Source organism: Maylandia zebra, linkage group LG11 (genome assembly GCF_041146795.1).
Source record: "Maylandia zebra isolate NMK-2024a linkage group LG11, Mzebra_GT3a, whole genome shotgun sequence".
Taxonomy (NCBI): Eukaryota; Metazoa; Chordata; class Actinopteri; order Cichliformes; family Cichlidae; genus Maylandia; species Maylandia zebra.
In genome coordinates, this window is record NC_135177.1 from 11,842,608 (window position 1) to 11,857,735 (window position 15,128).

The 15,128-nt window shown below is 41.1% G+C and overlaps 1 protein-coding gene across 9 annotated transcripts in view; it reads left to right on the forward strand.

Annotated features, from left to right (window-relative positions):
* triob (trio Rho guanine nucleotide exchange factor b) overlaps positions 1–15,128 on the forward strand; it is a 112,211-nt gene that overhangs the window by 22,799 nt on the left and 74,284 nt on the right. The window contains exon 1 of one of the 9 annotated variants that reach the window (XM_023155668.3): positions 525–555. The exons of 6 other annotated variants lie outside the window; for them this stretch is intronic. In XM_023155668.3, coding sequence (XP_023011436.2) covers positions 540–555 — 16 coding nt within the window. In that variant the 5' untranslated portion in view covers positions 525–539. Of the gene's footprint in view, positions 1–524; positions 556–6,948; positions 7,279–8,313; positions 8,396–15,128 lie in introns of those variants that run through there. 2 more of the 9 variants (XM_023155666.3, XM_076889786.1) reach the window with 2 other exon arrangements.

Below are 15,128 nucleotides of genomic sequence, written 5' to 3' on the forward strand. Positions count from 1 at the left end.
TTTGATGCTTGAGCTGCTGCAGGAGCAGTGCTGATCTATGATTTATGACAAAACATCTGATTTCCTGTTCTAAAATTTCTCTTCATTCATTCAAGTGAGCAGTGGGAGCATGGTGTTGGATTTGTTGATAGTAGTTGCATCTGTGCAGTGAACTGGATCATTTTCATGCTGGAATACTGTAGTCAAAGGTTTGTTGCACTGCAGAAATGTGGCAGTTGGACTATTATAGTGATTCCACAGTTCAGTTCAGGCATTTAAGCACATGCAGCAGAACTAATAACGACAGTTTCTCATGAATTAGATTGGTTTATACCCTGCAGGTTTATACTAATATGGAGTCAACACAAGATAAGAGTTGACACTCAGTAGAGCAGTGTTTATAATGGAGAGAAACCCAGGTGGTAACGGCTTTAGTTGTTGAAACTTGAAACTTTTTTTTTAAATGAGAGAGGCTATACAATCTACTATCCTCTGGCTGGAATCCCTCCTGCGCTGGCATGCTGCTTGCTTTGTTGGTCAGCTGACTGACCATCTGGATCATGTCTGTAAAAGCTTGTAAGTATGATATGATAAAACAAAGCTAGACTGACTTGTTTCAAACACAGCAAAGAAAAGTACAGGCTTTGAAATGTTCATCTATTGTTATGTTTGTTTTTTTGCCGATTAATCCAAAACATATGCCTAATGCCCATTAAAAAAATGCATTATTTCCATTGGCAGCGTTTGGATTCTATTAAACTCTGCTGAGCTATGCTTAGAGCTACTTCTCAGCAGTGTCACAACCACCTATTTTTGGTCTGCTGGGTAACTAATGAATGCATGTGAGTCACGAGGCCTTGCCTATCCTCTTGCAAAGGGTTATGTTTACATAGAAAGGGGTGTGGCCACCAGCAAGACCATATATAAAATCTATAAAGGTGTAGCATATCACTTTGCCAGCAGTTCTCAACATAAAAGACAAGTAATAGAGCTGAACCAACTTCAAAGTGAAGATATGAACTTTGAGCGAGCAGCTGGAGTCCACGGTGGTGATTAAATTAATTTTTTTTTAGGTTTTTAGTTAAAGAGTGGCAACTTAGAGGATACCGGTGAATGTTTACCAGGGGTGCAAGTACAAAAGAGTACTCAAGGTGGTCAAGTTATCAGCCAATGATTTATGCTCAAAGTTTGCCAACAGTGGCTAATATTAGCCACCAAAAACTTCTGCTTGCACCTGAACAAGTTAGCCTGTAGCTGCTCGGCATATCAAATAACCTGTTCATATTACTCATTGATCAAAACATGAGCAGACAGCGAGCTGTGACCTTCTTGGCAGTGGGGAAAGAAAAAGGGTTTAGTGACCTGTAAGCTTTTAATATGTAAGCTGCTTGTCAATACGGTTTTATACGGCTGGATTATGGGAATATTAGGGCCATTAATGCTGGGAATGCCTGCTTTATTGGTTTTCTGTTACTCATTTAAATTTTGGGAAGAAGCGTTTTTAAGTCGCAATGTGCTAACTGAAGACAGAAACGCCTGATTTTCAAAGCAGAAAGCCACATAATCAAATAATTTTTTCCATTTTCTCCCCCCTCTCGACATGGCTGCTGATGCACGTATTCTGTGACAGAGTAATAAGTTGTCAGCACTGTCGACGTAATTTGCCGAACCCAAGACTGATGATATTCCTTTCTTCCAGCGTTAAATGAAAATGTGTTTTTTGAATGACGTCCAGAAATCAAACGCCGTAGCTGAATACTAAAGCTCAAGACGAAAGCGCTCAGCCACTCGCAGTTTTTCCCTGAGGATGCTGCGTTCCACGTTAAAATGTATACTTTAAGGGCGAATATTTTATTCATCATGGCATCTTGGTACAAAAGCCTTTCAGCTTAGAGATGGAAAAAAGAGCAAGATGCCAGCCAGAGTGTAGGCCCAGGATGTTAAAGAAATCATGCAAATAAAATAATTAACTTGCCCACTGTAATTAGTGGCTTTAGGCGGATTAAGACTAATCAGTTAACAATTCCAATTCATGGCTTTCATGTTGAAAAGATGTTGGAGCTTAAAAAGTGATATAGCTCTTTGTTTTTTGCTGGTAAGGAGTTTCCTCCCAGAAACTAATTGGATAAATGCTATCTTCTCAGTTTTAAAATATGTTTATTCCTACCAATGAATAACTGATAAATGCATCTAGTGACCCCTACTGTGTGAGTGTAAAGAGTGCAGGGACTTGTGTTTGTCCCTCCCCATCTCGTTCTCTCTTTTTCTCTCGCAGTAATACTGTCATTTTATGTGTTATTTGCGTGTAATTCTGTGTATCTGCTCCGTGTTAAGTTCATAGGTGTGGTTTGTGTTTGTGTTTACTATGGAGAAGTTGCGCTGCTAAAAACAGAAAGCATGTACATGATTGTGTGTTGCATCCTATCTATATGTAGTCAGGGTGGAGTCTGGATGCAGATGTGGTTCTGAGTTGAGCATGAATTTGAGGCCCCCAAAGTCATAAAAGACCAAAAATGAAATGGCTAGAAGAGAGCAAATTATGAGGAGGCACAAACAAATCCTGAAGTCTTCTTCTGTCTTTTCTCTTATGGTCCCCTACTCCTCGCACCCTTACTTTCTCACCCCCCCTTTCCTCTCAGAGGATGGTTACAAACTGAGACAGTCAGGAGCCTGAACAAACCCTGGAAACATCTAGATGAGATTAGATTTGGGACTGCTCAACTGTCTGAATTGATGTGAAATTTTTCCCTCTGTAGAAACACTGTTGTAAATCAATTGGCATGTTGCAAATATACTCCCACCAGTAAGTGCTGCTTATTCGCTGCATGCGGGTATTTTTTTCACTGCAAAATGTAGCTTTGTGCTCATGCAAAAGAGTGTTTTTTGGTGTTTTTTTATATCATTTATCTGAAGTAGAGAGCAAACATGTCACTTTTCTCCTCCTGGTGACTATTGACCACTCTGTTGTGGGGAATCTGTGCATCACTTGAGTATCCATGCGTGTACAATAAGTCAGATGTTCCATAAGATAGTGCGGTGGCGCCTGTTTTTCTAAGCCAGTTGTTTTTCAGGGCTGTGATAACACTGGATAACCATGGGACCCGGTCGGGGCCTCCTGCTGTAGCCCCGTAGTTCCGTGTTTGCTGTGTGTGTACTCAACAGGACACTGGTCTTTGTTGAGGACAAGTCTAGTGAAAATCTACTTACTGGGGGATAGGGTTAGAGGCGATGGGGAGAGGGAGGGTATGATTGGAAATGACTGGGAGAGACTGTTTTGGATTGGGGAAAAAAAGGCAAGGAAGGGCGACGGTGCGATAGGAGAGGGGTAACAGAGAGGGGATGTGCTTAGGAAGTTGGCTGCAGAGGAGCGAAGGATGACAGGAGAAGAGAAAGTGATGCATCTGTGCAACAGGAGCTCATAAACAGTCCACGCAAACTCCCCCTGGACTACATTGACACACGCACACAGATATACATTAGTAACAGTAATGTGCACACACGTGTCTTTCTGTGTCTTCCTCTGGGAGCAGACTCTGACTGCCGAGCTTGTAAACAGGAACTATCCTGCTTTTAGCAAACTGGAGCCCTGCAGGTGCTTACACACGTCATCAAAAAAAAAAAAAAAGCTGGATTCGCCTATGATAGTTTTTATCTGTTTTGCTGGATTTGTTGAGACACAAATTGCAGGACCGGATTCTCTGTTTATCATTCGGCGCTCTGTTAGAGGTTTTCATTACAGATACTGTTTACAGAAAGAAATTACCAGTTGGCGAGCTCTCAGCAGCACTTCATTTCACATTTTGTCTGTTGTTTTTTTACTTTCCAAAAGCAGCTACCAAGGGAAAGACTGGACAGTAAGCCACTACTGGATTCTTTTAAGCATTCCTTTATTTATTTTTTTAGCTTGTTTACTAAAAAATGTTTTGCCGAGAGTCACGTTCACAGCTTTATGTCAGCGAAGTGTGCCAGACGTCTCCGGTGCAGAGTCGAGCGTCATCACGGTGCTCGCGCTAATGACTAGCTTTTAAAGCTCATCACGTGTTAATTGTTAGTTTTGTCCCTGAGGTTTGTAGGAGTAATTAATCCTATTATCAGAGCTCAGCTGTCGCTCTGTTAGTGCTGCTGTCAGCCCAGGTCGTGAGTCGGCTGATCTGATAGTTCTTCTTTCTGTGCCGTTCCATACAAGAATGCACTTATTGCCTACTGTGTGTGTGCATTACGCGTGTCCAGTATTTTGTATTGAGATAAATCATCATCAGTTTACAAATTCTGAGCACATTTTAATGAACACACTTTTACTTTCCACAACCCCCCCCCCCCAACTTTTCAGCGTGTTTTTAAAAACCTGGGATGTAAACACACCTGTCTCTTTAAATCAAGGGTAAGTGTCTGTTGTTGAAATGTGATATTGGATGTAAATAAAATAGATGTGACAGTCAGCACAAAAAAGATTTTTCATAGTTCGTGTTTGAAATCGATTTTTTTACATTTTCAAATGAAAATAATTGAATACAATTCAGTTGGCTACATACTGACATTAGAGGACAAAGTACTGATCCCATCATGCTAGTATCAATCAAATACCAACATGGATCTGCATGGATCACATGGTTTTATCAGATAAATATGTAGGTGGCGATCATGTGACGGCCCACTCTTGCTCTCCTACACTTTAGCAACCCACATTTGTACACTTGCACTATTAAAGTATTTTCAAGCATCAGATTTGGAAGAGCTTAGAAAAACAAGTGCCTTCCCCATCTCTCTCTTTCTCTCTCTCTCTCTTCCGCTCCTCACCTCTCTCTCCCACCGTCTGACATCATCGTTTCAAGTCCCATCTGCTTCAGGCCACAACTGTCTTGATGAATGAGGGACAGCTGACACAGTGTTGTCTCGAGCACTTTCTTTCTATCTTTCTCTTTCTCCTCCTCTTTCTCTTTTCTGCCCCCCTTTCTTCTGAGGCAGTTAGTGACACATCAGACCACAGCGGCACTAGCTCTCTCCACTCGTCCCTCTCGCTCTCTCCCTCCTGCGCCCTGCTTGTCGAGTGTTATTTGGTCTGCTGTGTTTTATTGGCCTGTTTTTTGTTGTGCAGCGGGACAATCGGGTGGTTTGGTTAGAGGAAACTGATGAATGGCGCATCCAGAGCTGTACAAAGCGTCCTCCTCCCCGCTTCATTGATGTGTTGATGCGGCTCAGCTGGCTGCCCAGTGAGTTCGTACTGTGTACTGTTGTGGGTTTGCAAGCAGACAGATGCACATGGGCGCTCAGCACTGAAAAGGACATTCAATCTTCTTTATAGTCCCTCTCCCAGTGACTGCTTCTCTTGTGGTCTTTCTGTTCTCCTTTGCCCTCCCTCTCCCTCTCTCTGCTACAGTAGCTGTGTAGCATGTAACATGGAGTCTGTTTGGAGGTCACAGAGACGCAGTTTAAAGGCTACAGGAAGCTACCACGAATAGTTCTTTTGGTGAACACATTTCTATGAATGAAATTCTACTCTAAGTGACAACTTATTAACATAGATCACAATTAGCTTTGGATGGCTAGTCTTGGTATAGTATCCTAATATGGCAGATATGACTGATATATCAAGTATGCATCTTTTACAGCCCGACAGATAAACATCCGCTGATATTTTTTTTTGTCTTTCAAACACATGTATTTCCTAACGTTTGTAAAGTGTACGTATTTATGAGCCCTTTTTAAGATTAAGACAGTTTAAAAATATTCTTGTTTTAATATCACAACAATTCACGGATTTCTCATTTATCATCTGCTTGCGGTGTTCGTGGTCTCTTTTTGAGATGTGTTGCCAACAAAGACGTAGCAGAACGCCCTTGAAGGATGGTTGAAGGATGTTTCTCCCGTCTCTTCTTTACCTTTTACATTGTCATTTATCTGAGATTATAAATGTCAATACTGATAAATTGGGAAATAACTAATACTGGTTGATATATTGGTTGGGCTTGAGTCGCTTTTAATTATTATTTTTTAATTATTTATTATTTTTAAACATAACCAAAGCTGACCCAAAGTGCTTTCCCATTGTAGTGATCCACGTGGGCCAAGAATACACACAATATGTAGTCCAAACACAGAATAGGGTGCACACAGGACTAGGAATGAAATTTCAAATATGAAAGCTGCATTAAAGTTAATACAACTATAGAATAAATAGATGAAATAAAAGATACAAATATATATCACTTCCTCTTAACAACCATTAATTATTCCAGTAGGACCAAATAAGGATAGTTTGATTAAAGCACAAAGGAGTTCTGGACGGATTTACCTCCCTGTTTGACACACTGCTTGTCACAGTCGTTGCTTATCAAACGAGTGAGGGAAGAAGAATGAACCAAGTTGTGAAGAAAAGGAAACTGACAGGATAAAAACAAAAGGGCAAAGAGAGCTAATTAACTAAAGTGATACAGTGAAAAAATTACATTCAAAATGTTAATACAGACACAAAATGCGTGTGCAGCAATTAAATTCATAACTGCTGCTTTTCTGTATTCCCTCTGCTTGAAACGCATGAAATGTGATCCATAAGAAATACAAAAACTGCAGTTGGAAACAATCTGAATGAGAGACCTTATCTAATAACCGTCTTCAAATAATTTACTTTTTGTATTCAGTTATCTGTTAAAGTGTAACAACACAATTAATATTGACCTAATATACTGACATATACACATTTCATTGTAATTAGCATACTTATAGAAAGACGACGCAGTCCATGTCTAGAAGGTAATGTTATTGGCTGTTAGGTTGTTGTATATCTACAGCTTGAAAAGCCTGACCTATTACACACACTCATCTGTCAGCATGTCACTGACTCCCTCACCGAGAGGTGACAATCCCTCTCAGTTATTTATTCCAACAGGATCAGTCACATATATGTGACCTGGCCTTCTTGCTTTCACATGCAGCAGGGACAGACCTCTCTTTCAGCTCATAGAGACAAGACGCTGTGAGCTTTCACGCTCTAAGATAATACTTGAAGATCTAAACCAAAACAAAGCACAGTTAACCCTCAGGTTCTGTGCGCTTAGATAACTATTTAATTCAAAACCTCAGAGAACACATTCAGCACCTCAGAGGGTATAAATTCCCCACAAGTTAGAGGAAACCGAAAGGATCGCTGCCTTTCGAAGCTCCTATGAGACCCCGGGTTGTTATCTGTGACTCTGGATATGGCTAGTCTGATCGTGTTATTCCGGTTGCACTACATGGGCTTTCTCAGGGACAGGAAAGGTCGGCTGACAGCGGAACCGCATCAGGCAGCTAACAGAGTCGGTAGGTGCACCCAGAAAGTGCTGCTGAAAGAATACTAAAGATGTGAATGTTAGTATTCACATTTCTTGTCTTTTTTATGGCTTTTGTGTCAAAAATGTCTGCACATGCTAAATTTCAGTGTCATGCTTTATGTCTAGATAAAGTCTTTGCTGCGGCTTGAATGCTGATGCACGCTAAACACACTTTTGGTTGCTGGTTCATGTGTTTTTGAGCCTCTTATTTTTCAGTCTTATCTAAACTTTCTTTATAATTTGTAAAAAAAAAATAGAAAATGCAACAGTTTGGATGGATATCAATACAATTCATCCCGATAGAATAGGAAAACAGCAAGCTAATTACTTTATGCATCAATGTTGCTTCAGTTATTTTGAGGTTTATTAACATGACGCAAGGGCTAAAATATAAAAGCTTTTCACACAAATGAACAAACTGATTATTAGTGTGTGTGCATGCTTCATCAATCAATTTTAAAGACTAACTGCATCAGGTGAAGAAGATCCAAGTCCCAGCAGACACACTGTATGTAAATACACTTGAAGAGATGACAAGAAGGACATTATTTACATTAAGGGCCCTGAGGTGGCCACTGCTAAAGCTCATAGCAACAGATTCTGAGTATTAGTCAGAGAGCAGATTACAACCAATCATTATTAAAGCCTATTTCACTCACAAATCCACCAGCTACAACTGTTTGGCTGGCTTAACCCTAGCCAGGCACACAGGGTGGGGAGAAACTATTAAATGCAAAGCAGCACTTGTTACTAAATCTTGTTTTGGGGAGGGGTTAGTGACATGTGGGGAGACATAGTGAAGAAAAGCCAGTTGGTGAAGGCAAAAAGGAGCTGGCAGTGTCTTTGGCTTTCTGCAGCTCAGTGGGTGGCGGGGCGTTGACCAATATATGGCACGGCTGTTTAGTTGCCTCCTCACCATGCCACAGTGGTATAATCAGAAAGCTAGAATGGGTAGGGGCGATAGCCACTGTAAATTTTGATAGGATGTTGTGTAGGACTATATAGATTGGAATGGTTTGCTGCTGGATTTAGTTTACCCATGGCAGTGCTGGATAACCACAGCTGGCAGTACGCCCAGGCTGGAAAAACCCTGATCAGGCTATCAGGTAGAGTATTGTTTATTATAAATGTATTTTGTTATGCTTATCCAAAATCCTGTGATGAGACAGGGTGTGTGGTTAAAAAATAATAATGTCCACGAAGAGATATTTACCAAAATTCATTCCGATCTCTAGAGATGTATTTATTTTCCCTCCTTATTTAATGTTCGTGATCAGGAGCCTCATTAGGCCTCACAATGCTTTGTCAGTTGTGATGTTTGTGTCCCATGATTAGTGCAGAATGGCTTTAATGCAATACAGCTGTATCAAAGCTTATCCCAAGAGAAATAAATAATAGGAATGCATAGCAAACCAGTTCAAAAAATGCACACTAAATGATACTATTGTGAAGATTTTAATTTAGATTTTTTTTTTAAACTTTTTTTTAACTGAGGTTATGTTTTTAAGCCTGTGGTTTTATTGAGCTGTGTTGCTCTTTAGGTCGCAGGGGCCAAGATGTAGGGGTTTGTGTTTTGATGTTTATGGCAGTCGGAGGGACAAGAGAGTCTATGTGTACATTGTCGGATGCTTGAAAAGGTTATCATTTTCCTGTTAAGTAGGTAGCAAGAGTGATTGAGACTAAGAACTGTAAGTTATATTACCATATAAATAGGAAGAAAATGAAAATACTATCTTATATTTGTTTATTGGGTGTTAAGGGTGCATTATGAAAATCAAGACCATACCTAAATAGTCAGTCTGCACAGCCACAGTGGGTCAGTGCCATGTGTTGAAACAGATTGACCAGTACAGCTGGTCTTGATGGAAAGATTCACATATTGTGCATAGCTTTGGGATGGTTTTAGTTCCTTAATATATTCCTCTAATGCCACTAGAAGAAATGACAGCTACCCATCTTTTTGTAGTAAAAACCATCTTTTTTTTTCTTCCTCCATACTAGTTTAATCACAAGACTGAGTACCTGTAGGGGTAATGAATGCAGGTGTCTGAGTAGATGACTTCTGAGGCGATTAGGAGAAGTGGTGCGATTTGTCACGATGGGTACACAGCAGAGTGAGATCCAAACAGAGCCAGCTGAGGGAGGATATATGAAGCCGCTGGCATAGTTTAATTTAAAATACATACACTAAGGCAACGCTCGGATCAATCTTTGCACCTGAGACTGAGTGAGCTTTTGTTTTGTATGGTAAAGCGCACTGACCTAGTCTTTTGGCCCGATGATCAACAGTACTGTAAAAGCATGAGTATGTGTGCACTGTGATGTTCTGATGAATGTTATTGAGGGAAATTAAATGCTGCAGCACTTTAGATGTCTCATTTATATATTCTGCTATGGCTCTCCTGCCCTATAAAAGCTGGATAGATGCAAAATGCTGAGCGCTTCCAATCGAAAGGCCGTCCTCTGTTGCTGACATCGCCTGGATCAAAAACCTGATGCTGTCGTCCTGCATCATTTATTTCAGCAGCAACTTTGCCCACACCCCAAGATTTAAGACTAAACTAAGTAATGCCAAACAGAAACAAACAGAAACAGTGGGTTACTAGTAGTGAGGCAGAGGGGAATGCCAAGTATGTCAGAAGCAAATACAGTCAAACTGCAGAGGGAGGTGAGAATGGAGACAGGCAGAGTGAAAGGACGTCACACAAGAGATGAAAAGTGCAAAGAACAAAGCAAGGAGGAGACATAAACACTGTGGTTGTTATTCAGACTCAGTGAGCTGTGAACAGAACAGAGAAACAGCTGTAGCATCTTAATAAGAACACATAAAGGACTTATAATCTCTCAAGGTGTATTCTAACCGGATCGCGAATGAAACAGCTGCACATACAAACAGACAGCCGCGCACGTTGTCTCATGACCGCAGGCTCACTCCCAAGTTCTGCAGACCTCGTATATATATCGCTGCAAAGTGCTACACTTGCAAGATAATTCCAGGAGTGTGCATGCAAGTGTTTTGCGTAGCGATGCACTATTATGAGGGCACAGATGTGACCACAGTAGTTCATTATCCAGCATTGAAACTTTGATTGTACCCTTCGTCGGCCTCCCTCACAAACAGCTCAGTGAAACAGCCTTCACATGCACAATCACTGGCTTGCATAAGACTGCTGACCATTGTTTATCTTTGCACTGCCCCTCAACTGCTCACACACTCTGCTAAATAAGAGTTATAATTAGGGGTCGAGTTGTATTTGTTGTATTGTTTGACTTGGACATGCTTTTACAGAGCTGTTAGTCCCGCGGTTTGTTCTGGACGATGACTCGTTCATTCAGCGGGACTTTTTAATCTTTAACATATATTTAGTTTCAGTCTGTCATCTCTTAGGTTTTCCTGTGATAATCCCCATAATAACTTATTTACGCAAGTGACATTGTGTTGAAAGGTTGCATTTAAGTTTTCATTCAGCTTGTTTTAAACATTGTGCTGTTTGTAGTAATGTGCCGAGCAGCATTTAAAAAATTTATGAGAAAAAAAAAGAAGAATCCATGATAGCAGTGTTTTATCTGAAGGAGCGACATTGCAGATTTGAGATTTAAGCACAGTGTGAGAGCCACAGCGTGGTATTAGTTTTTTGTATTCTACCTTTCCAGTTTGTTATGATTTATTCATGGCCTCTTTCTGTTGGGTTTAGGGGTTATATCCCGGTCGAGGGGTTGCGGTTGGAGCAAAGTGTTATTTTTGCTGTAAGCCACACTGTAACAACAATATGAGAAACCCGATGAAAGTTGAGCTCGCCACAGTCCCCAGGCCCCCTGCCAGCTCCCGATGAAGGTCGCAGAATTAGAGTGGAGTGGGGCAGGGGCTGCTAGAAGTGGCTTTGTATGTGAGGAAGACGTGTGAATGAAAGCGGCAAAAATAAATAAATGCAGGTGATTTACAGCTGAAGAGCCTAGAAAGAGAATCAGAGGGAGAGGAGCAGAACAAGAGAGAGCGCGATGAGAGAGTTTGCTGTTTTTTATCTTGTCACCCTGTTGCACGGAGCAACACTCACTTCCTAGTCCTGGTTGTCACACCAGGGACATGATGACTGCCCTGCTTGTCATAGAGACCAGGCCAAACATTCATACATGAAGGGAAAGGTAGCTTGATCTCCACTACACACTAGGGGGATGAGCAGAAATAGAGCGCGACACGACAACTTCATATGGCAGACACATGACAAATCTAGGTGATGTGTGAATGGATGTGCTAACTGAGCTTAAAGATGCTTTTCTAAGCCTGTTGTAAAAGATTGCAAAAATACCTGCAATAGTTCAGTATTGAATTGTATAAGCTGCGTGTTGAAGATTTTGTTGTTGTTGTTATTGTGGAGTTATTGTGCTTTTTTAATTTTCTGCCTTACTTTTGTGCTAGTGGTGCAATGGTGGATGCTCATGTTAAACACTATACATTATCTCTACTCTTAGATCTGTATGATGTCATAGATATATCTTTATTTCCAACTTACAGCTCTGTCTGTAAGCCCAGCAGAACCACTCACTGGCATTTCAGACTGAGAGGCAGCCAGTTAGAAGAAAGCTTGTTTAAAGTGACAGGACCTGGAGCAGCGTTTGTCAGACAGCGGATGAACTGATGGTTTGTGCTAGCGTCCAGTATAGGCTAAGCAAGAGCTATTTTGAACCGTGAATCATGCAAAGCAACTCTGATTCAAAAATAAAAATTTGGAGCTTATTGAGCTTAAAACAAATGGCATACCTAGTGTCACAATTACACAATTAGCTCAAAGTAAGCCAGAATACTGGCTGGAACAGTTTTGGCTAAATACATCAAAAATACTGCAAAAACCTCCAAAACTTGATTGTATGCATTCAGAGAGAGAAGGTTCCAGAAGGATGCTGATGTATAGCTTGTCTGCCAGGTCTCACTTACACTGTTTCACTGTGCTGGACCTCTTGGACATGTTTATGCTGTCAGTGCATGTTACAACATTTTTAATGACATTATCTAACAAATACTATGGCTTGCTGTGTGGTACATCCCTTCCAAGATGAATGTGTTTCGGTATTGGTGACCAATGGTCTGTTGAAGTTTGCTAGTGTTGTATTGATATTAATCTCCACTGACTAGCAAATACGTGTTTGTGCAACATTTATGGATACAGCTTGCTAACCAGGGATGCTAGTGTTAACTAATAGTGTAACAGCTCGCCCTCTCTCCCAAACTTTCTTAAAGAGCTAATATAATGGCATACAAAATCCTAAGGTTAAGGTTTCCAAGACTAGTGGGTGGCATCACAGTGACTATTTCCATCCTTTATGTACAGTTTATGGAGTGTCTGTGGCCTGTGCCCTGCTTTTTGCCAAAGTTCTCTTTACTTTTCTCCAAAAAGCTTATAAATTGGCACATCCGTCCCTCTGAGGGAGCACTATTCTGAGAGGCTCACAAAGGATGTCAGTCACACTGCTGCACCGTGAAGCACCAGCCAGAACAGCACCAGCACACATCCGTACACATACAGAACCTTTAAAGCTACAAGTGTGCCTTTCTGTATATGTAACAATGACAGGGTTAGATATATGTCAGGCAGTTTCCAAAGCTTCTGGACTGTCCAACAAGCTGTTCTGACAGGATATATTGGCCCCATAAATGAATCCGCTCCCACACTTCCTCAGTGTCTGCGCTGTTCCCTAAAAGCTGCATATATACTGAGCCAAACCATGCTGAGCAGTGCAACAAATGACTCCCAGTTCTCTCTTTTAGCACTAACACATAGTGAGGGTCACATACTGGGCTCTGACCCAGAACTGAAGTATGGAAGAAGCATATGAACTGCACTGCAGTTCATGTTGCTCTTGCATTATAAATCTTCATACGTAGTCACCACTTAATTTTAAAGAGTCTTTCATTCTTACAGCTGTAATTTGTTAGATTTGTCCGGTAAAATATTGTTGTATGAAAAAATGCTGGGTGCACATTTTTAGTATGAAATTCATTTCATAGCAAGTGCTGCTCTAAATCTCTGAATCTCACCACAGTTATCCTCGCTGGCAGCTGGAATGCACGTTATCAAATTTTTGCTGGGATGGTCACGATATCAGCCAGTGGAATTGTACTGTAGCATTTCTGCAGCATTATGCTGCATGCCTGATCTGTTCCACTGCACTACATTTAGCCTGGCTTGTAATTGGTCTGAGTTTGAGGTTACGAGGTTATGAGCCAGAGGATTGGCATCATGTGGCATGGCAGGCTGCACAGATGCACCGTGTTCAGTCTAGCCTGTGGTCTGACGGATTGGAATCAAAGGGATTGGCCCTGTGCATCGAGGCTGTGATTTCCAACTTTCTGTGGAAAGACGACGCACATATGCTCATTTTGGATTATGAGATGTTGTTACAGCGCTTGTAGGTGAAGCAATTGCTTGCAATTATCTCTGCATGTGTTGCAATTTTGGTTGGGGATTCGTAGAATTTCTACATTACTATCTAAACTTACTGCATTCATTCCCCCATTACATCTCAATAAAGCCTTCTAAAAACTAGCCTGTAACCCAGATTGGAAACGATGTAGGATGTTCTCAGTCTGTGCTGTGAAGAATTAGTACAACACTGAAGACAATCTGTTCTCCAGTAGTGTATTCAGATTAGTATGTGAGTCTTTCCAGCCCGGAGTTAGGAGGGCAAAGGGAAAAGGATTGGCATGCTTCTGCTACATGACTACGCGAATTGATGGATTTAGGACAGAATCCTTTTGGAGTTAGAAAGACAAAAAAAAGGGCTGAACAGAGTGAATCTGTGTCATCACCTCTTGCTCCGACTCTGCTTTCTAAATTCATGCAGAGCAACAGTAACAGATTGAAAACGCAATGTTCTTTGTGGAATTTTGGAATCACAGAAACATTACAGTTTCGAAACCATGCATGAAGCTCTTTACTCCCACGTACAGGCTCAGTTAAGATCTCACATGAAGTTAAATGCAAGCTGCAATTTTCTGTCTTAAGCTCAACTAAACTGTAAGGGTTGACTGACCCTCGGGCAACATGAAAACACAAGTTTTGCCAAGTTGCTGCCACTACTAAACATACAGCAGTTTGCATTATTATACAAATGAGCAAACTGTACGAGATCATCTTTGCTTTTTGCTTGTTATTGATTGCAAGAAAGAGAGAAAAATCATTCACCTCTGACCTTTTCTTCTATTCAATTCAATTATTTTTACTTTTATTCCACTAGCTGGGCCCACGTCCTCATTGTAGGTTTGACAGCGTTTTAGTAGGTAAAGGTGAATGCTTGGACATGAATTGAGCTGCGGTTTGGGGAAGGCCTCGAAGGGGACTGGCGACAGCTCCTGGGCCTGACAGATCCCCATGTACTAAATAGGAGTGAAGAAGTTAAAGAATTGAGAACAAGGAGGGAGGGAGGGTGGGGCACGTAAACAAGAATGAACAGTTTGCAGAACTGGGGGGAACCTATATAGATGAAGGAGAAGGAGGCGTGGTCCCGCTTCTGAAATTCCGATACATAATCTCCAATTATATAGCGCAAAAGCATTGTAAGGTAAAGACCCTCCAATATTACAGGGAAACCCCAACAATCAGAGAACAGCCAATCAGTAAGCACTTGGCGAAAGTGGAAAGGAAGAAACCTCCAGCAGAACCAGGCTCAGGGCAGGATAGCCATTTGCGATGACTTGTTGGGATCGTGAATATTACATGGTTTTGAACCACACTGAATATCCATTAAATTAAAAAAATTAAATAAAGTAAAACAATATCAGAGTATAGTGCACGACCTAAATATGTAGTGGAAATGCAAATTGCTACAAAGAGCACGCCTCGC